This window comes from Clarias gariepinus, chromosome 13 (assembly GCF_024256425.1).
Source record: "Clarias gariepinus isolate MV-2021 ecotype Netherlands chromosome 13, CGAR_prim_01v2, whole genome shotgun sequence".
Lineage (NCBI taxonomy): Eukaryota > Metazoa > Chordata > Actinopteri > Siluriformes > Clariidae > Clarias > Clarias gariepinus.
Window position 1 is genome coordinate 10,083,471 of NC_071112.1, and position 22,159 is coordinate 10,105,629.

Here is a 22,159-nt window from a genome sequence, read left to right on the forward strand (position 1 = left end):
TGTCTGAGTGCTCAAGAATTGACCGTCATTAAAGGACATTCTTGTTTCCATACACTTTTAAAATACTCCACACACACACACACACACACACACACATAAGATTTTGCTCAAAATGCAGTAGTGCTGATTGTGGCTAATAAACTTAAAGCTAATCTATGAGGCAGATACACTCAAGTGCAATTTCTACACACACACACACACCCCAGCAGCCTAAGATCTGATGCACCCACAAGTGCCAAACCGTATATTGCTAACACACACAAACACTTGTGCCAAACTCTTCAAAAACACTCCTGCATAGACACTAGTGCCAAACCCTACATTATTAACAAACACAAATGCACACCTGCATACACCCTGGTGCCAGGCCCTCTATACACACAAGCAGACTAAGAGCTGATGCACAACCAAGTCCTGAACCCTATATTACTACCAGACAGACACACCTGCGTACACACTCCTTTTCGAAGCTCTTGTGTGTTTTTAAAATCTTACTTTGCGAAGTCCAGAGAGATTATGTTTAAAATCCTTTTTGCTCCTTTACACTGCTAAGTGCTGTTCTAAAAACTCAAAGGTTCTTCACATGCTCCTCAGCAGAACCCTCAGAGGTTCCTACTCGGGCCCTGGATGGTTGGCCCAGTGATAAGGTTCGAGACTCTATAGCTAATTTATGTCTGAGTCTACACTCGCATACAATTCTGGTGCTGTGGAAGAAGGTTCTCTGTGGAGCCGTACAATAGATCATCTCCAGTTAGAACCCTTTTGTTTTTAAGCTTAGCTTTAGTTTTCCAAGAAACCCTTACAAAATCCTGAAATAACCCTTTTGTTCTAAGAGTGTGTATATGAACTGGGTGAGCGTGTAACACAAAGCTCAAAATTTTTGTAAATTATCTTATTCTTTTTAATATCTAGACCCATAAACAATTTCTCTTTCTGGTACTTAAAGCTGCACTCCTACATCATGGGTTCTTTAAGGTTCTTTATAAAAGTAAAATTAGATAGATTCTTTAGATAATTGGATAAGTAAGTAGGGATTCTTAGTGTGATTGGAATCAGGAAAATATACTGTGTAGATATTCTTTTAATTACAGGACCTTTTTATTATAAAAGTTATTGTGGGTTCCTAGATTCCAAGGGAGTTCCATGTAGAGCCTTTCTGGATGGCTGAGTATTTTAGAGGTCTTTCTAACGAGTTCGTAGCTTCTGAAAGGGTTCTGCTTGGAGGCTTCTCTGATAGTCAATCAGAGTTCTGTGTGAGTTAATGGATCTCTTGACTTCTGTAAGTGTTCAACTTTCTGATAAATTCTCACTTGTACAATTTTATGTTCTTTTTGGGTTCTTAGCTCTCTAAATAGTTCTACTAGAAAGCTTCTTCTATTAGAAAAGGTTTTGGATAGAAAACTAACATATCCAGTAGGACATTTTCTTTCTTAGAAAAATGTCCTATTGGATAGGTTAGGGTTCTACTCAAAACCCTTTCTGATGAGCACTAAGCTGTAGGGTGCTATTAAATGGTTCTACCAGAAAGCCTAGTACTATGGGATGACAACTTACTAAACAGGTTTGGTGTGGAACCTTCTCTAAACTGGATACAGGTACAGGGTTCTGTATTACTTAAAGGCTCATTGGATAATCGAGTTATTAGCTTTGAAGCAATGGTTTTACTTTTTGTCATTCACTCATTTGTGTTATTTATGGGATCTGTGTCACTTTGTTTTGTAAAAAAAAAAAAGAGGTTCTACTCAGAATGTTCCCTAGTACAGAAATTGGTATTGGGTTCTGTAATGTTTACCGGGAACTTTGAATTGTGGGAAAACACTAAAGAGCTGCAGGGTTTTATGTAGAGGGTCAGCTTAAGAACACTTGATCCTGTTCTTTTTAGAGCGAGTGAGCCAGCTAGTGTGTCAACTTTTGAGCCAGTTTTATTGATTATTTAATCAATATACATATCTAAGAACCACCTGCTTTCAGAAAAGGAAGTCATTTGATTGACAGCATCAGGTGACCAATCACAGGCTTTTGCTTAAGCATATGAAATTTTTTTTGTTTACTCACCATTAAATGCCTTTAAAAACTTTTTTAAAATCATCTTGCATTAACCAATCAGAACACTGTTATATGTATACTGTGGGCGGAGCATTAAAGGCTAAGGAGTTTTGTAGCTTGTTTTTTAAGGCTATTAAGCTAGCTTGTTATACTGCTTTTTATTCAGTTCTGCATTGTAGCATTAACTCACTATATATAGTGCTTTATCTTATAAACGATGTACTTGGATAGCATGCTATGTCCATGTTTCTGTAGAGCTAAGGTGCAAGTATGACGTTGTGATGAGAACACAATCTTGTGGTTGCTGTCAGACAATAGCAGACCAAGTTGAGAAACAGAAATAATAACGATAATAGTGCGGTCTCTCTGGAATTTCATGTCCTGAGTTTTGGTACCGTGTGAGAACCATGGTGATGCAAAAGTTTTCTCTTTCACTTTGTTAAAAACACACTTCCTGTTTCAGAGTTTGTCATATTTTATAAACACTGAAAGCATCTTTGAAGGCATGATATTTTAAATAATATCCTATGACCAAATATATTTAATGTTAATCTCCTGGTTCAAGTTTCTAGAGTCATGTAAGAGTTCACACGGAACCGCTTTAACTGCTCCTCTTCAACTCCTGTACTTTTAGAAAAACACGTCATTCTTTTAATCTGAAGCACCAACATTTAAAGATGTACAGTGATGAAACTAACTTGTTTTAATTCCTTTTTAAATTGGATCTTGTTGCTGTACAGTTTTTTTACACGCTCTCAGTGTTTGTATATAAACTGTGAAATGATTAGAAATGTAAATATAAATTAACATTCCCTACATGCGCTCTGTGGCTTTTCTTTGACTGCTTTTTTTTTTTTTTTACATTTACAAATTTATGGACAGCAAGTTGTAAAAAATAAAGTAAATAAATAATTGTGAAGTGCTGTCATTTATTTACTTGTCATAAGAATCCTAATTGTTCGAAAATGCAACGATCCAAATGTATGATCATTAACATTTCACAATCTAAGTCGTCATAATTTTTATAATTTTTTTTTAAACTTGCGATCACAATTTCACGCAGTTCCTATATTTATGTAAAAAACGAATAATTCTATTTAGGAAAGAAGAATGATTCATTTGGGAATCAAAAGCTGACTCCTTAGTGAGCCAAATTATCCGTATTCAAGCATGACAGGCTTACAAATGGGGTGGCGTTATACCTGGTGGACAGAGTAATGTGTAATGATTGGGTAACACAAAAATATGATAACGTCATTTTTACACGCACCAAGCCAGCCAGTGTAAGACGATGTGCTTTTGCTCCGCCTTCAAACAGCTGCTGATATTTTTGTCACTGCATCAATAAATAAATCGGTTAACAAACATGACATCACCCATGCTTCATAAGACCAAACCATTTCTAAATAATCAAATCCAGCCTCGCCCACCTTCTTCTCGTTAAGTTTTGGCACCTCCTGATTTGCACGGTCGAAATACCCGTCATGTGCACCATAAAAAATGTTTTATTACACAAAAAAATCCAGTCATTTTAACATTTAATGTCAGGAAAATTTCAGCCAGAAATAAAATATACAGGTTATTTTTATTCGCAGATCAAAAAATCTATGTGATATTTTTTACGGCTAATCTGGGGGCAATAAGATTCTTTGACCTTGTAGCTTCAGGGCAGGTCTAATGCTACGTATTTGAGGTGAAGGTACATTTAACATCCGGGTGAACTTCTTTTTTCACTGTAACTTTTTAACCAGCACCAAATGTTTCATCTCCATTCCGCTAAGGTTCCCTTTATCCTGAATCTGTGAAGATGTTTTAGCACAGCTGGGCAGCAGGGGGGGAGATCGCATATGCTGCGATCAATGCTGAACATACTGGAGAGGTGAGTGTGTGCTGTCGCTACTCCTACAGCCACATTACAGTAAGGATGAGCTGATTAATATAGTTTTGGCAGTAGTTTGCAATGTCCCTATCATGATGTCATGTATCGAGATGTGATATTCCATTTATAGTGCCCCCACTATTTCTTATCAGCCTTGTCCTTTTTCTTCTTCTCTTTCTTTTTGTCCTTTTTCTTCATCTTCTTGTCTTTCTTCTTTTTCTTCTTGGGGTTCTTACTCGACTGAGTGTCGTCCTCTTTCGTCTCCTGGACTCTGGACTTGTCCTTGATCCTGTGAGGGCTCGTGTCCTCTCTCTGTCGTTTCCTCTCAACACTTCGCTCGTCTCGGTCTCCGTCTCGGAGCTCCAGGGGTTTGTGCTTTCGCTGTCTCTTAACGTCTTTAACCTGCTGATTCTGTGATAAGAAACAAACATGTAAGAGGTTTATAGACCACGCTGCAGAAACTATTTGAATCGTTTGGTATGTTAGGTGGATAAATACGTTATCCACTTAGATGTGTTTAATTTTTCAAATAAATAATACTGAGTAATATTTTAATTGCTGTCACTGCGTCTCCTTCCTGCTTTGAGTCCTGGGATTCGATCCCAGAATGAGTCGATTTCCTGATTCACTTGAGTCAGCTATAACATGTTAGTCACAATCTGTCAAACCTGAGAAAGGCGGTCGCTCTGAGTCACAGTAACTACAGTACTTCGGCCTCGTATTATCTGTAGTACAAATGTTACTATATATGTTTATCATGTCAACATTATGTACAAAATCATTTACAATTTCCAAACATAACTTAAAATGTAATAAATAAAAAGCATTCCAGAGTATTTGCATACCTGTAAAGAAAGCAACATATTACATAAAATATCAGTTTTCAGATGGAATAAAAAAAAAAAAAATGTCGACAATAAAAAGGAGCGAATGTTAGGGACGATGTCACACTGTCGCTCCTTTCTATTTTCAGGCAAAACATAGGATTATGTTTGTTTGTACATTAGGATTTTCTATTTCTATCCAAAATCTGGTATGTCACATAATATGTTGCTTTCTTTACGGGCATGTAAATATTCTTCTGTAATGTTTTATCACATCTTTAGGGTATGTTAGGAAATAGTGAATGGAAGGTTTGGAAGCTAACTGCGCTTTGGCCAAAAAAAAAAAAAGACAACCTAAGGACCTGCTGGGCTGTGAAACTCAACGAACAAAAGCTTATCTAATAATCAAAGCCTAAACTCAGATGCAGGCCGGGTGTTGTGCTTGTGGTGTTCACCTGGTGTGTGTTGCTGTGTTTGTGTCCCTCGGCGCTGGTCAGGTCCCCGAAAAACTCCTCGCACCGCTGACAGAAGAAACCGATCACGGGAATCAAATCACCCGAACCTGCAGCAACAGGATGAACTTTAGTCTCACACACCAATCTTCTGCATGGAAGAAGGTTCTGTGTAACGCTTGAGTACCTTCGTGCTTGAGCAATCCCTCCAGCTCCTTTACCAGGTACTCCTTCCTCTTCTTCTGGATCTGTTTCTCCCTCCGCTCCTTCTCCCTCTCATCACTCTGCTAACAGCCACAACAACTCCACGTTAGCAGGTGAGCCTTATTCATATTATTATTGTTTGTTAAACGTGTTCGTTGGTTCATTACCGCGTCTTTGTGATCAGTGTCTCTGTGTGAATGGCTGCTTTCAGATCGGATACTCCGACTGTCATCAGACGTCTGCACTGCACAAATATAGAGAGTTATTATACACACTTTGCTTCAATCACACTGATGAGACTGATCTCACATTCATACCTTTACTGCTTTACTGTAGCTGTTACTAATGTCTAATCTACTTCTCAATCTTATTACAGTTCTCATATTAGTGTCTAATCTAGTTCTCTGTTTTTTACTGCATTACTACAGTTGAGATACCAACGTCAGATCTCGCATTTGTACATCTTTACTACTTTATTGCTACAGCTCTGATATTGGTGTCTAATCTAGGTCTCATATCTAGCTCTTATTTAGAGGTCTGATCTATTTCCCACACCTGTTTCTCATAACTTTGGTGTTTTATTACAAGGCTGATCCCTGTCTCTGAACAGTCTTTGATGCCCCCATATCATTATGGGTACAAAGACTTCTGATCTAACTCTAATATACTTAGTGCTTAGTGCTATCAGTTCAAGCACATTCATGTCCAGTCAAGCACTCGTACTGATGTCTGATCTAGCTCGGATACCTTTACTGCGGTTCAGCAGTGTCTCCAGCCCCGCTCTGAGAGCAGAGTTCGAGCTCACTTCTCTTTGCTCCTCCTGCTTCTGCTTCAGTCTGATGGCCATCTTGCTGATGTCAGCCTGGTTCAGATTCAGCCCGATGGTCTTCAGCAGGTTCTTTACCCTCTCGCACTCCTCCGCAGTCACGTCTGGGGTCAGGGGTCGTCTGGAAGTCATGACCTGAATGTTGGGTTCCTGGAGGACAGCTGGTTTGGAAAGGTAGGGTGACAGGATGGGATTTTCGGCAGGTCTGGTTTGGGCGAGAGGGACGGTGACAGCTTGAGGTTTCTTCCTTCCGTCTTCGTCTCCGTAGAGAAACTCCTCCTCGTCCTCGATGCTGGAGAACAGACTTTTATTTCTAAACACATCATTTTTTTGTTCAGGATTGTTCCAGGATAAGATTCGAGGCAATGAGCCATCACTTCCCCCCACTCGCTCGTGAGGAAGTACGGAGTTCGGGTTAAGGTCTGCGACTTGATCCTGTTCCCAGGACTTCATCTGGAGCTCTGAAAGATTCGGCTTTATGTCTTCTTGAACCTGCTAAAATTATACATGATTTATACACATTTATATTATCACAAAAACACAAACATAGGTACAAACTAGTTCTAGCTGAAGAACACAGAGTGACATGAAGAAAGATCAGATCAGACTTATGTCTACGACATGCAGCGAAGTTCACATTATTAACAAAGTTCCAACAAAACATTTCAAATGAAAGAAATGTATACTGTATAAGATTATTCAACATCTAATCAAATTATTAATGAAAAAGGTGTAAAAAATTGTTTCCAATGTGAAAGATTCAACAGGATCTGGTCAAATCAGCTGGCCTATCTAATCAATGCAACAATTTCACAAATTCCATCATAAATCATTAATCTTATTTTATCATTTACTAATATGACAGAATGAACGCATCTACTTACGCCACTGCTAGCAACATCTAAACTTTGTGAATCAGATTTTGCTCAGACGGTGTGTAAAGGCATTTCTGTGACACAAGGATAGACTCGTGAGTTTGTTTGTAACCTATGTCATTTTAGAAAATCACAATTAAAAAAAAAAAAAAGATGTGTCAAACCTGTTAAAATGTTAAGATCTAGCCTGTAAATCTTTACTGTTAGTATAGTTCTGATCTACGTGTCTAATCTAGCTCCATCTTTAATGTATTACTGTACGTTCAATTATGTATGATCTGTCTAAAAGCTAGTTTTAAGGTATTTTAAATCGAATACAATATCTTTACGTTTCATACAGTGGAGGATGCAAAACCAGTTACAGAAAATTGTCTTTCTGTCCAGCCAGATCACACAAAACTGGCTATACAGAATTTAAATGTAATTTTGGCAGTACTTGGGTATTTGCCTGAAGTTAAACCTGCACCATAAATCAAAATGTTCAGTAGAAGTGAAGTCATGTGCTAGATGACAAACCGGAAGTTCTGACAGGATACTGCACACGCATCAAACTGTGGGTGCGTCTTAAATCATCCGTTAGCCAGAATATTAAAACTTTAGCAGTACTTGGATAACTGGCTGAACTTAAACCTGCACCATAAGTGAAACCTAAATGTTGACTAAAAGTGATGTTATGAACAGTTATGTGCCGGATTCAGCAATCCATTTTAAAATATGCTACTAATAAGCTACTTGCTCAATGTAAAAAAAACACCTGCACCAATAGACATTAGTTAGAAAAGCTAAATTGAATATTTTAATGGGATAACTTAATGTTGTTACCACTGAAATAACAATGCAGAAGTGGTATAAGTGAATTTTAGCACACTAGAGTCATTTTAAGACAAAACTGACTTTTTTGATTTCTCAGTGATTCACTCTCTGATTACCAAACAGAGAGTGTATTTGACTGACAACAAAAAAAGTACAACTTATAGAAAACCATGCGTGAGATAGTAAACCTTAAAAAAATATTTGTATTAATAAGTTAGGCAGTGAGTGCTGCTATACAGAAAGACAGACATGCACAGGGGTTGGACAATGAAATTGAAACACCTGGTTTTAGACCACAATAATTCATTAGTATTGTGTAGGGCCTCCTTTTGCGGCCTACACAGCATTAATTTGTCTTGGAAATAACAGATACAAGTCCTGCACAGTGGCCAGACAGTTTTTTGCACCATTCTTCTTGCAGAATAGTGGCCAGGTAACCACGTGATGCTGGTGGAGGAAAACGTTTCCTGACTCGCTTCTCCAAAACACCCCAAAGTGGCTCAATAATATTTAGATCTGGTGACTGTGCAGGCCATGGGAGATCTTCAACTTCACTTTTTATGTTTATCTAACCACTCTGTCAGCAGTCTTGCTGTGTGTATTGGTGCATTATTATCCTGATACACGGCACTGCCTTCAGGATACAATGTTTGAACCATTGGCACGCCCATCTAACACAAGTATTGGGCCTGGGGAATGTCATGATATTGCAGCCCAAACCATCACTGATCCACCCCCATGCTTCACTCTGGGCATGCAACTTCTTTGCAGCTTCTCCTTACTGTAACTTCGTCCGGATGTGGGAAAGACGGTGAAGGTGGACTCAACAGAAAAGAATACATGTTTTTTAGATGCAATCCGGGTTAGCACCTGACCTTACCTGACCTCAGTCTGATCCGACATTGGTAACATCAGTGTAAAATCATCTGCCTGATGATTTCTGATATAGCTGCAGTTACATTAGTAAATAGCTCATTCTGATTGGTGCTTTAGTAGCTCCGCCCACCATAAATCGCATGTTTGGTTTAGTTTTTTGGGGGGGTGAGAAAAAAGTTGTCGATTCACCTTACAAATTTTCTTTCTTCTCTTCATTTAATAATTTCTCCCTCGCTTTTTTTTTTACTGATGAGTTCAGCACAGAAGCTGTAGCTAATCAGGCGAGGTAGATTTGAGTTAGAGCAGACGAATCATTTTGATTGTAGTGAGTGAGTGGTAAGCTGTCATACCTGATTGATCATGAAGGTGTTCTTCACCACAGCCAGGTGTTTCTCCAGCTCTTTGCTCTGTAGAACCTCTTTCAGGTTCTGGAAGAGATCCGGTACTCTAACAGATGGAGCAGCAGTGTCTTTAATGCTACACTGAGAGTCTTTGTGTAGCCGGGGCTGGCTTTTACTCCTTGCTAAGCTCCGCCCCCGGCTGCGACTGCGACTCCTCGGCCGACTCTTTGCTCTGGTGCGGCTTTTCCCCCGACTTCGGTTCCTACTTCGGTTCCGACTTCTGCTCCGGCTCCTACTCCGAGCACGACTCCTGCCCCGGCTTTTTGCTCGACTCTTCGCTCGGCTCCTCCCCCGACTCCGGCTCCTGCTCTTACTCCTGCTCCGCCCTCTCGAATGCTTCTCTGAGCTGCGTCTCTCAACTTCACTGTCGATGCTGGAGCGTCTCGTGCCTTTGTCTACTAATTCACCATGTGCTTTGAGGAGATCTTTAGCTTCCAGGATGCGCAGAAATTCTTCCGCTTTCTTTCTGCAGCGACGTGGGAAAGAAACATCAAAAAACTTTTTTGTTTACACTTATTTTATTATTTAACAGAGGAGGCATGGCCTATGTTGTGTGTCAGTCTCAGTGAAAGAGGCATGGCCTATGTTGTGTGTCAGTCTCAGTGAAGGAGGCGAGGCCTGTGTTATGTGTGAGTCTCAGTGAAGGAGGCATGGCCTGTGTTATGTGTCAGTCTCAGTGAAGGAGGCGAGGCCTGTGTTATGTGTCAGTCTCAGTGAAGGAGGCGAGGCCTGTGTTATGTGTCAGTCTCAGTGAAGGAGGCGTGGCCTACGTTATGTGTCAGTCTCAGTGAAGGAGGCGTGGCCTACGTTATGTGTCAGTCTCAGTGAAGGAGGCGTGGCCTATGTTATGTGTCAGTCTCAGTGAAGGAGGCGAGGCCTATGTTATGTGTCAGTCTCAGTGAAGGAGGCGAGGCCTATGTTGTCTGTCATACTTAATAAAGCAGGCATGGGCATTACCTGCAATCCAGCCATTTTTTCTTCACGCCTTCCTTCCCTTATTTAATTACTTCATCCTTTCTCTCCTTACATTTTTGCTCCCTTTCCTGCATGCTAACCAATATAGAAAATACTTTTGAATAATTATGTATGTGTACGTTACTCACTTCACCTCCAGAGTCTGCAGTTCGTCCTGGTGAAGCGTCCATCCTGCAGGAAACTGTGGTGCTGCCTTTTTACATACATACACACACACACACACACAAACACATCAACTTGGAATCGATACAACAAAAGCATGTGAGCATAGGAAATTCGATTCTGCCATATACAGCAATAAAGAAATGTGAATTATGTGATGTTGCACAATGTGATGTACCGTAACCCGCGGTAACGGTTATCATACCGCGCTGTGACTCACCGCCCAGCCCTGAGCATGTCTCTCTGTGTGCTCATTAGCGTTACCTGGTACGGCGGCGCCTCGGTGCTGAAGCTCTGAAATACCGGAGGGGGAACCGACCTGGGGTAGGACACAGTGCTCGGAAAGAGCGGCGGGAAACTCGGTTTGTTAAACGAGCCTGGAAAAGGAGGCCCAGAAGCGGGTGGGGGTCCATACCGAGGAGGGGGCGCAGGAGCCCGGGTATACTCCGCGCTCGGGCCGCGGTGCATTTCTTCTGCTCCTAACTCACAAACCAAGCATTAATAATAAAAACATTACTCAGGAGTCCTATATTACGACAGTAGCATACATTTCTGGAAATGTAAAATAATTGTAACCGCGTCTAAAAATTTAATACAAAATAAACAAGATAAACACTTTAAATAAAGATTTTGGGGATGTTCAGTGTGCGTGTATGGGACTGACTAACGCTAACAACTGAATCCCATCCCTGCATAATACTGCACCCTAAGGACCCTGCTGTTTTGAAGCTATAATATTCGCCTGATTGAAAAATTATCTCGCAAGCGCGACAATGACTAAAATTGGTTCAGTTGAATTAACATCAACGAGCTGAAATCGATTGATCAATAACAGCTCAGCAGGACTGACTTAAGGACAGGCAAAGCTTTTTTTTTTTCCTAAATACGAAAGTTAAAAACAAAACATGCAGTGAGCACAGGTAGAATGCAGTTATTTTAATCACATAAACTATACAAATTTATTTACATGTGTACTAATTACATTTTCGCTTAAAATTTGTTTTACTTATTTGTTTAAAATTGTTTAAATGTAAAGAATCTACATGTTTAAGCGGTACACACAAAAACAGGCACTAATTATCTACCTTAAAGATGGCGGTCTCGAAGAGGATGCAGGATGAAGACAGTCTGCATAAAATATCAGTACACTACGACCTATTCGGCAATAATTTTTGCGAGTCTGTCTATTAATATGCCTGTGCAAAAGGTTATCTTCATGTATTTTAATTTGTAGTTTTGTTTGTTGCTTCTTTGTTGTTTGGGACTTTAAATGAAGAAGCACTACATAGCGAGATATTTAAATTAATATATTTGTAATTTGTGTTGCCTTATTTTTCTGAAGATAGCTGGAATACGCTTGGTCATCTATGTAGTCGCTGTTAGGACCCCAGTCCTGCCAACCGAGCATATCATGCAGCAGGAGCAGCAGCACGGTCGCTAGCGCGAGAGTGTCAGTCCTGTTTAATTTCTCCTGATTAAAGCTGAAATAAAGATCTGTCTCCATGGAGAACGACATTCTGGACTCTCTGGAGGATTTGGGGTGAGCAGCAGAGATAGTTTAGTGAATATGTGTGAAGGCAGGGTGTGTCAGAACAGAGAGGTGTTTAACATCCCGAGTTCAGTTTGATTTACAGTTAGGAACAAAATCAGCTTCAAGGGTTTGGATTTAAATCCTGAATAAAGAGAGGGTAAGAGAAAGTGTGTGAGACTGGGAACTGGCACGCGCACACACTCTCACATACACACAGGGGGGGATTAGTAACTGTTCCTCTACAGCTGTGTTTATTATAATAACAAGAGTTCAATAATACAGTGTGTGTGTGGGTTCTTATTAAAGTCATGATGAAATAACTGATAACATCATTAAAGTAATGTTAGTGTGTTTAGTACAAACAATAATATAATGTTTGTCTGACTTAATGTTGTAGTTAGTACTGATGTGATGTTTATGCACTGATTTATTTATATTTTTGTTTATTATAAAGTATCTGGTGCAAGTGGAAGTCATTTAACAGAGTCACAACCAGCATTATATATTTATATTTTATATATTTATATTTTTTTGTACTCTCTCTGTCTATATGAGCGAGGGAGTTAAAATGTATGCATGGTGAAAAAAATGTATTCAGTGACGTATAAAGATTCTTTAGTTTGTTATCACCACACTGACAGCAATATTGTTTTTTCTAGTTTAGTTTTTAAATTAATTTGTCATTTATGTATGCATTCGAGGTCGTGCAGTGTTGCTGTTCCTCTATAATCCACCAGGTGGTGCTCTAAACTATTTACACAGAACAGCTTATGAGCCTCATGTGTTAAGTATTTACATTAATATTTACTAAGTTTGATTAGAATTTTAACAAAATCTTAGAATATGTACTTTCAATTCAGGATAGTTATGAAACTATGATACTTATAGAATCGCAATACAAATCGAATCGGCACTGTAGTATCGCGATTATATTGTATCGGGGAGCCCATGTCACTCCCATTCCTTATATAGATAGATTGATAGGGCATTGGTAGCTCGGTGGAATGTTTCTCTCCTTTCATTTGAAAAGCCCGGATCCAATTCCCAGTCAGTGTTTGCAGTTCCGGTCACAACCTGGATAAAAAGGGAGGGTTGTGCGAGGAAGGGCATCCAGTGTAAAACATGTACAAAGTTATTGTGCAGTCACACACACAGAGTACTGCTCAAAAGTCTTATAACCTGTATTACACCATATTATCTGTAGTACAAATTTTATACATTTTTGTATTATTATTATGTATAAAACTATTCAATATTTCCCATAAAAAAATTAATAAGTAAATAACTTTACAAAAGAATATTTGCATGCCAGGAAAGAAAAAAACATATTACATGACGGACCATTTTTCAAATGGAAACAGTAAAAACCTAATGTATGCTCCTGGGTTTGGCATAAAAATGGTCTGTGTGACAAAGTTACCAGTAGATCTTATTTTGTCCAGCACACTCAGTAAAACCTAACAGCTGTTTTACTTACAGTACTGTGCAAACATCTCGGGCGCATGCAAAACAATGGCATAAGAAAAGCCGCCGTTAAAAACGTTAAACAATAGAGTAATAGAGTCATAGAGTAAACTCTTTGCTTGAAAATAGTCAGCAGTGTTCAATTCAGATGTGTGCAAGTAAAAAAACTGTTTGTTTTTACTGAGCGTGCTATAGTCAGTGCTATACTTCAGGTAACTTTGTCACACTCAGTCTTTTCTATTTTTATGCAAAACACAGCAGGCATGCAAATATTCTTCTGTTATTTATTTATAATTTTTTTATTTATGTTTGAAAATTGTGAGGGATTCTGTACATAATAATGCAGAAATGTTAAACACGTATAACAATATTTGTGCTACAGATAATACGGCACCATCTGAGAATCAGCACTGGGTATTGTAATAATATCGTTTCAGGGGGTTCCTGGTGATTCCCATCCTTATTATTTACAAGAGGGTAAGTCAAAAATTATCCAGACTCTGGCTGTAGAAATTATTTTAATGAACTTTTCAAAGAAGACAAATACATACTTTTTCGATATAATCTGTTATTTTCAATACACAAGGTCCATCTGTCAACAAGCTTTCATATTCCTAAATTAAAAATCTTTTACTGCGTCTGATGTCCGATCCATTGGCATCAGATCAATACTGATTGACCGGCTATTAGATCAGATCTGTTGTTGTTATTATTATTATTATTATGATTATTATTAATAACATTTCTTGATCTTAGTTTATTGGTGGTTTCACTGGTAAATCCGAGTCTCCTCACAAGATCTCCGCTCATAAGTCTTATTTTCTGCCCTTTACTCGCTGATCGGGGCTTTGGGAACTCTGTTAAATTCAGATCAAATCTTTTCTTTAATGTTCCTCCTGCTCCTGTTATCACTGGCACAGTGTTTTCATTTTTCAGTTTCACATCTCCATCTCCAGTTTCATGTAGTTCCTAATTTTTTCAGTTTGTTCAGGATCATCTGAACAGCTGTATCTATTAATAAGCAGGTTTTCTCCTCATTTGTCCTACTGTGTCAGGACGTCTCACAGAGACGGTTTTCTTAGTTATATAATGGTAGCATTGGTGATGTTCTCGAACTTCACTGGTCGATGTTGGTAGGAATTGTCTGACACTTTTGTACCCCAGGGTGTCTGGCCAGTGAACATGCACAACTTCTTTACTGTGTCTGTGTGTGTTGATGTATTCAGATGGTGCCTGCACCATCATGCTGCTCTGCTATGAGACCGGAGCTGCATATCCGCAGCTCAGACCCTCGTCCACAAACAGACCTGTCCATGCAGCAGTTTCCTCTTCAGCAGCTCGGTTTTGTTTTTCTCCTTATTGTTCTTTAATATTGTCACCGTTCTGAACTTCGGATATTTCTCTTTTACCCTCCAAGCTTCTTCCTGAAGAGAATATTTAGACTTTACATCATCACGGTCTCTCACCAGTCAACTCATCCTGGACTGGCATGATGTCATTAAGCGACTAAGTTCGACTAATCCGACTAAACACGACCACCATGACATAAAGTTTTTGCGGCCAGTCTGAGAGTGATGGAGCCCTCCAGTGGTCAGGAGCGTTTTTTGTCTTCTGTCCATTCTCTCCATCCAGTATCATTCTCAGCCAATCAAAGCTGTAAGCTCTCACTGGAACGGCTCAGGGGTCGAGATGCGTATTCTCCTTCATCTGGGTGATATCAATACCATCACTCTCTTCCACACCGAGTACACATGCATCTCATTCCTTGCCATATTTCTAATAATGTTTAGCCGTTTAACCACCGTGTTTAAATACAACCTTGGCATATTCATTCTGATCTTAATACCGAACCCCTGAACAAGTCCCAGTCCTTCCTATAAAATAAAAGGCTGATTTGTTATTGTTTTTATGGATTTTAAAGCTCATACCCTGTCTGTTTAGGAACGTTCGTTCGTGGTCTTGATACTAAGCAAAACAGAAGAGCCGTCGTAATGACCTGCGACGGTGTAAAGAAGCCATGTTTTAGTCTTATCTTCTTGCATCTGTGCTTTAACAAGTCGAGTTATAGCTGGACAAACTCGATAGATGACGTAGGTATGAAGCTCTTTATGATACGCTTTCAATCCACATCATGCCTTGATCTCTCAGATGTTTATTCTTTAGAAGCTGATCTGTCCATCCTCTACACGTCCTTCTACATGCTTTGGCTGGCAAGCGATTGACGATAGTTCTACAGATCCTGCTAGTTCTTGCTCTTTGAGAGGAGGGATGTACTCCCAGATGTTCATCACATGTGTATACCTCGGTTTTGGATTCTTAATGATGTTATTAAACGCTTCAGTTAGATGCTCATAAAGAGCAGTTAGTGGTGCGAAGCAGAAGTTTGGGAGTTTATCAGGACGGGTTTCTGTGCTCGGCGTGATCGCTGCACCTGGGACTGCGCTCACTGTCTCAGTGGGCGGGGCTTATCTTATCAGCGATCAACATAAACCAGTGGTGTTTAACTTTTGATCTGACCTCAGGTTCACTTTGGTATTTGTTTGAGAAAGCTGCTAGTCTCCTAATGGCGCAGATTTAACTTCAGGAAAATCCCCAAGTGCTGCCAAAGTTTTACTGAATTCTGTCCACACAGTTTTGCATGATGCTGCGAAAAGCTGTGATCCTCCAACAAAATGAAACGAGGTCGGACCAATGTACAGACAAAACTTTTATTTTATTTAGATAGATACCTAACATCTATTAACTTGTGCACCACAAGAGGGCGCACTTGTGCAGTATTAGTGTTTAAATGAGGATAGAAGGACGAGAGTGGTGTTACAGTCCGTGTGAATAAAGTGTTTTGGTTTCATTCAGTCTTTCTTACAGAATTATTTAATTGTCTAAAATACTTTTGCATCCTGGGGTCATAAATAATTAATGCTTAATTGATTAACGCGTTCAGCTGTTTAATAAAAACGTGAGATAGTTGTGTGACACTAATAATAACGTTCTTTTTTTTAATATATCACAATAAGTGGGGAAAAAAATCACAGGCTTCAGCATAATGGTGATCTAATAAACGTGACATCAAATGAAGTAGACGTAAAGGAATTAAAAGACAAATTTAAAAGAAAATGATCCAACCAGGAAACATGTGCGTGCGTGTTCTGGAGATTTGGACTGAAAAACAGAAAAAAGGTGAAAAACAACTGATGGATGTAAAGCAGAATTTTTTCTGCTTTCAGCCACGCGCGTCCCACAGACCTGATGTTTTAATCCAAACCAGTTGAGATTCAGACTGTGATTCAGCTTCAGCGTTGAGTTTTGAGTAAACACTTCCTCTTCACCTCAGCTGTCCTTCATCGTTTAACAGTAAACACAACGAGCTAACCTGACGTGTGTATAAGTGATGAGTTGTTTGGTTTAGATTGTAGTATAAATCCGGAGCTGCACTATGCTCAGAGAACAGATAAACTGATAAGGAGTGAAAGACAAACTTGTTTATGATTTGTGTGTGTGTGTGTGTAGGTACCAGGGGCCGCTTTTAGAGGATGGCGCCCTGCAGGCAGCTCTCGGTGGCGGCGCAGCGTCTCCTGAATTCACCAAACTGTGCTCCTGGCTCGTCTCTGAGCTCAAACTCTACTGCAGGCTGGAGGAGAACGTCCACGCCACCAACTGTGAGTGTTCTGTGTGTGTGTGCGCGCGTGCACTTTATATTCATTCACTCACATTAATATGATTCATTGTTTTAGTACAAAAAAATATCTTACGGTTGCCTTATATCACGTTTAATTAGAAGTGTGTGTGTGTGTGTGTGTGTGTGCGTTTGCTTGCAGGTCCAAGTGAGGCTGAGGGTTTCCAGTTAGAAATGAGCGGTTTGCTAACAGAGTTAGCATGTCCATACTCATGTCTCACGCGTGGAGACGTCACACATCGTCTGCTGAACGCCAACAACTGTCAACTTCTGCTCAGTGAGACACACACACACACACACGCACGCACAGTGATGGACACTTACATAAAGGATTGTTAGATTTTCTGCTTTTTATTTTAAATTTAAAGATGTATTTTTAAGTTTAACATCCAAGAATTACAGTAAATGGAGAATCCATTTCATATTGAGTCACATGACCAGGGCTCATTATAACGTTTAAGTATGTGAGGTCTAGTAGTAATAATGATTACGTTGATGACGATGATGTGGTTGTATTCAGCGTTTCTGATCTCGGAGCTGGAAGCTGCACGGATGGTTTTGGTGAACGCTCCCCAAAGGAAAGCTCAGGATGGAGGAGCACCGTCCAGCTGTAGCGAGCACTTCATGGAGCTGAAGGGCATCTGTGTGGCGCTGGGCATGTCCAAACCCCCCTCCAACATCACCATGTTCCAGTTTTTTAGTGGCATCGAAAAAAAAGTACACACATTTTTATACACACCATGGTTTTTGGTCAAAGGTCGGATAATTTTTCGTATCAGCAAAAGTAGAAAAAGGGAGACAAATATAATTTTGCGTTAATTTTTTTGATTATTATTATTTTCCTAGGATTTTACCCAGATTTTCTCTTTAATTTAGTCGTTTCCAATTCCTCCCCGTCACTAGGGGGCTCCCACATTAAGCTACTACCATTTAGTTGGGAGGGCCGAAGACTATCACGTGTTTCCTCTGAACCAAGTGACGGCAGCCGACCGCAACTTTTCGTACTGCTTGCTCACGCACCGTCGGAGGCGGCGTAACACACTCGGAGGACAGATTTGCGTGAGCTCACAGACGCCCCTGATTGGCCGTAGAGCCGTGATTAATGTGTGAGCACTAAGTGCCTCCCATCTCAGAGAGCTCGGCCAATCAGCTCTCTCTAGACCTCTAGACAGCATCATAATCGAACCAGCGATCCCCGAATGATAGGACGAGCACTTTACCACTGCGCCATTATAGTCGTAAATAACAACACCGCTCCTGATGTCGTGTATTTAAAGTTTTGGAATAAAAAGCCTCAGTGCTCCATACAGGGGCAGAAATGTTTTATTTTAACTTTGAGAAGCGATCTGTATGTATGACCGATCACCTCAGGTCTGTTACAGTCCTAACATGCTAAGAAGTAAGAGTTTTGCCAGGAAGAAATGTAAAAAATGTTTTTTCTGTTAATCCAGCACAAATATTTGTTGCAGTTTGTCTTAAATTGAAACTTTATTCTTCATTAGTGCACAGAGAAGTCTTGAATTTAGTCTTTTAAAAAAAATATTTTTACTTAAATTTAAAATAATTGTTAATTAAAAAAAATATTCTTTTTAAATCTGTAAAATCGAAGTGGAATTATGTTTTAATGAAAGTTCTGTTGTGTTTTTTATTATTAGAATTAAATGGGTTTTTGATGATTTTGATAAAATTGTGCTACTGCTCTGCTTGTACACTAACACGTGTGTGTGTGTGTGTGTGTGTGTGTGTGGTGTCTCACAGCTAAAGGAAGCCTTATCTAAAGTCCCTCCTCGTCATGTGGGTGGGCCTCTGATGAGTAAACCCCTCGGCCCCCTCCACTGGGTGAGTTAAACACCCCGATGCCCTGGGGGTTCTATTTGCATTTGCGTGGGTTTTATGAACCGTTATTTTCTTTCTCCTTTTCAGGAGAAAATCGAAGTCATTAACCAGTCCCTTGTGAACGAGTATGAGGTGCGGAGGAAGATGTTACTGAAGCGTCTGGACGTCACAGTGCAGTCCTTCGGCTGGTCGGACCGAGCCAAGGTGGGCTTCCTGTCCGATTCTAAACACTCTCTCTATTCCCTGTTAATCCTCAGGAATTTTTTCCACTCAAATTTTAATTAAGGCGAGTAGTAATAGATTATAATAAGTCTATACTTTATCTTTATTATGGAATGTTTTGTATGATGTATATTTTTTGTTTATTGTTAATAAAATGTGGATTATATTTATATATATATGGGAAAAATTGATTCAGTTACTTTTTGCAATTAAATTTAATTACATTAAATTCATGTATCGCCACACTGACTCCAAAATTTGATATATTTGCATGTGAGGTGATAAAATGTTGCTGTTATAATCCTACAGGGCTAAGTAATCCATAATCCTACAGGGCTAAATTTGTTTAGAATTGTAACAAAATCTGAAATTAGACTTGCATTAAATTAATATTTTTTAATCACAATACAAATCGAATTAGTACCTTTGTATCATGATAATATTGGTGATTATATTATATTGATTTATTTATTCTTATATAATGTCACAATACCACACCTTTAATTCTATCTGGTACAATCTGAAATTTCTATGTTTTTTTTTTTACTTTTTCTCTGAGTCTGAAGCACTAGACATCTGTAGCTGAAACAAAATGTTTAGAAAAGTGCTTTCATTCTCTTGACCACCACTCATGGAAAGACTCGCATCCAATCAGATTACTGACTGTTGTATAATGATTGTTTTCTTTAAGAGCCAGACTGAGAAGTTGGCCAAAGTGTATCAGCCCTTGCGAACAGCGCTCGGCTTTAAGAGTAAGGTGTGTGTCGCTCACCTTCTTGCCGCCAGAGAGGATTTGTCCAAAATCCTGCGCACGAGCAGCGGCCAGACTCGAGAAAAAACCTCCTGCGCCATCAACAAGGTAAATGTTTCTTTTTATCTCTGCATAAATAAAATCCCAGTGTTCACACTTCTTTTTTGGTCACTTGACAAGCTATGAGTTATTTTTTTCTTATTTAGTTGAACAGAGAGAATAAAAAGAGACTGCTTAGGGAAAAAGTGTTTATAACTGCTATGACATGAGTGATACTATCCAGTGTAACCAAAATCTAAAAGGAATAAACCACTTTCTGTTGTAGGAAATAATTAACTCTGCTTCAACTCACCACCGCACCACTCATTAGTTTATATACTGGCACATATATATATATATATATATATATATATATATATATATATATAGTGTGTGTGTATATATGTGTGTATTTATATAGTATGTATATGTATATATATATATATATAAGACTAGATTGTGCTCTAGCTGTGACTCAAAGGTCCACGCCATCCTCCCTCACATCCCATGTATCAAACGCCGCTCAGTAGCATCACCCAGGCTTTTTCTTTTATTGAGTTTAATCAGTTGTTTTCTCTTTTTTCTATAGTCATCGCCTCAGTGTCACACTAGTCAGGTGATCACCATGGCAACCATTTACATTTGCATTTAGGCTTTTGGCAGACGCTCTTTCTAGAGCAACTTACAAAAAGAGCTTTGAAGTTTACGTCACTGGATAGATACTCACACTGGGTTACTAGTAACTAAGTGCCATCAGTCAAACACAATTGTAAAAGGGATTTTTCAAAATTATGAATAAATGAGGGGGGGGATTAGTCCAGGTACTGAAGAAACCAGTAAAAGTGTTAAAAAAAATACAAAGCAAAAGAATCATCATTGAAGTTTTTTGTGTGTTCCTCTAAAGTCTGGTTTAAGATATTTAGATTAAAACTGTCTCCACTCTTATTCCCACAGGTGCTGATGGGACGTGTTCCAGATCGGGGCGGAAGACCAAATGAAATCGAGCCTCCTCCCCCGGAGATGCCAACCTGGCAGAAACGCCAAGACGGACCAACAGGGGGCGGAGGAGGGCGAGGTGGAGGCAGGGGTGGCTACGATCAGCACCAAGGGGGACGAGGTGGCGGAGGGAGAGGAGATAGAGGGGGGAAGGTTCAAGGAGGTTGGTCAGATGGTGGGAGTCAGGGTCATTATCAAGATGGAGGAAGAGGAGGGTACCATGGGGGGTATCATGGTGGGCAACAAGGGCAAGGAGGGCCTGGATACCCTGCAGGAGGATATCAAGGGCAAGGGTACCAAGGTGCAGGGGGGCATCATGGGCAAGGGTATCAAGGTAGAGGGGGTCATCAAGGTCAAGGATACCAAAGTGGAGGGTACCAAGGAGGGCATCAAGGGCAGGGATACCAAGGTGGGGGGTATCAAGGGGGTAACCAAGGTCAAGGATATTCTGGAGGAGGTTATCAAGGAGGGCAAGAAGGTGGTAATAAAGGTCATCACCAAGATGGAGGGCGACAAGAGCGAGGAGGGGGTAGAGGGGGACGTGGAGGAAGGGGACGAGGAGGACGAGGCGGGCAAAGCGGCGGCTGGGGTGGAAGAGGAGGGCAGAATTTTAACCAAGGAGGGCAGTTTGAGCAGTTCTTCCAACATGGTGGGCATCAGTATAACCAGGCAGGGTTCGGGCAGGGCTTTTACTCCAGCTGAGTTATCATTGGGGAAAGAACCTTAGAACAAAATACATTTCAAGATCTAGGAAAGGTGGATGGCTTTGAGAGCGAGATCGGGTATCAAGAAACAGCAGGTGGTTTATTTTATCGTCTGCTAACAGATAAGCTAACTGCGTACCTTGGCTAAATCCGTTACTTCATAAGACTTTTGGGACGTGGAAGACTTAGATGTTATATCGGTTATTTGTTATTTTTGGAAAAGCCTTAACTTGGTGTGTTGACCCCAGGAATCAGTGGTGTTCATGACATTATTTATTGCCAGCACTTGACTCGTTGATTTCATTTCACCACTTTTAGCACATTATAACTCACTAGCACTCAAAATTGTTATTGCACCTACTTGATTATTAAATTTATTGCATCGTAGGTTTTTTTTTTCCATTTCTGCTTTAAGAATTTGTTTACAAAAATTGGATGATGATGAAAGCAGAGTTTTTTTCATCATCATCATCATCCAGTGCATGAGTGCTACTTTGGGTTTAGGTGGAATAAACTGGGTTTTCTTTAAGGATTTCACAACAGAATTTTTTTTTTTGACAAAGTGTTTGAATGTGTTTGAAGACTGACTGCAATAAAGAAGAGTGTGTTA

At 39.8% G+C, this 22,159-nt stretch overlaps 2 protein-coding genes across 4 annotated transcripts; one reads left to right on the forward strand and one right to left on the reverse strand.

Annotated features, from left to right (window-relative positions):
* Positions 1-3,533: 3,533 nt before the first annotated feature.
* si:ch211-195b21.5 (zinc finger protein 318) lies at positions 3,534-11,092 on the reverse strand. Of its 3 annotated transcripts, none has more exons than XM_053510329.1 (8): positions 10,598-11,092; positions 10,300-10,364; positions 9,146-9,662; positions 6,153-6,726; positions 5,573-5,649; positions 5,389-5,485; positions 5,205-5,311; positions 3,534-4,336 (listed from the first exon to the last, which is right to left on the reverse strand). In XM_053510329.1, exons 1-8 carry the CDS (start codon positions 10,799-10,801, stop codon positions 4,064-4,066), a joined length of 1,914 nt encoding a protein of 637 aa, XP_053366304.1. In that variant the 5' UTR covers positions 10,802-11,092; the 3' UTR covers positions 3,534-4,063. The 3 variants fall into 3 exon arrangements, with proteins under 3 accessions (XP_053366304.1, XP_053366303.1, XP_053366302.1); XM_053510328.1 differs by having other exon boundaries at positions 5,389-5,488; positions 6,153-6,723; positions 10,598-11,091; XM_053510327.1 differs by having other exon boundaries at positions 5,389-5,488; positions 10,598-11,088.
* A 639-nt stretch (positions 11,093-11,731) lies between these two features.
* fam98a (family with sequence similarity 98 member A) lies at positions 11,732-22,159 on the forward strand. Its single transcript, XM_053509238.1, has 8 exons — positions 11,732-11,873; positions 16,836-16,984; positions 17,144-17,278; positions 17,522-17,718; positions 18,760-18,840; positions 18,925-19,041; positions 19,751-19,918; positions 20,804-22,159. The coding sequence occupies exons 1-8, from the start codon at positions 11,836-11,838 to the stop codon at positions 21,545-21,547; spliced, it is 1,629 nt and encodes a 542-aa protein (XP_053365213.1). The 5' UTR covers positions 11,732-11,835; the 3' UTR covers positions 21,548-22,159.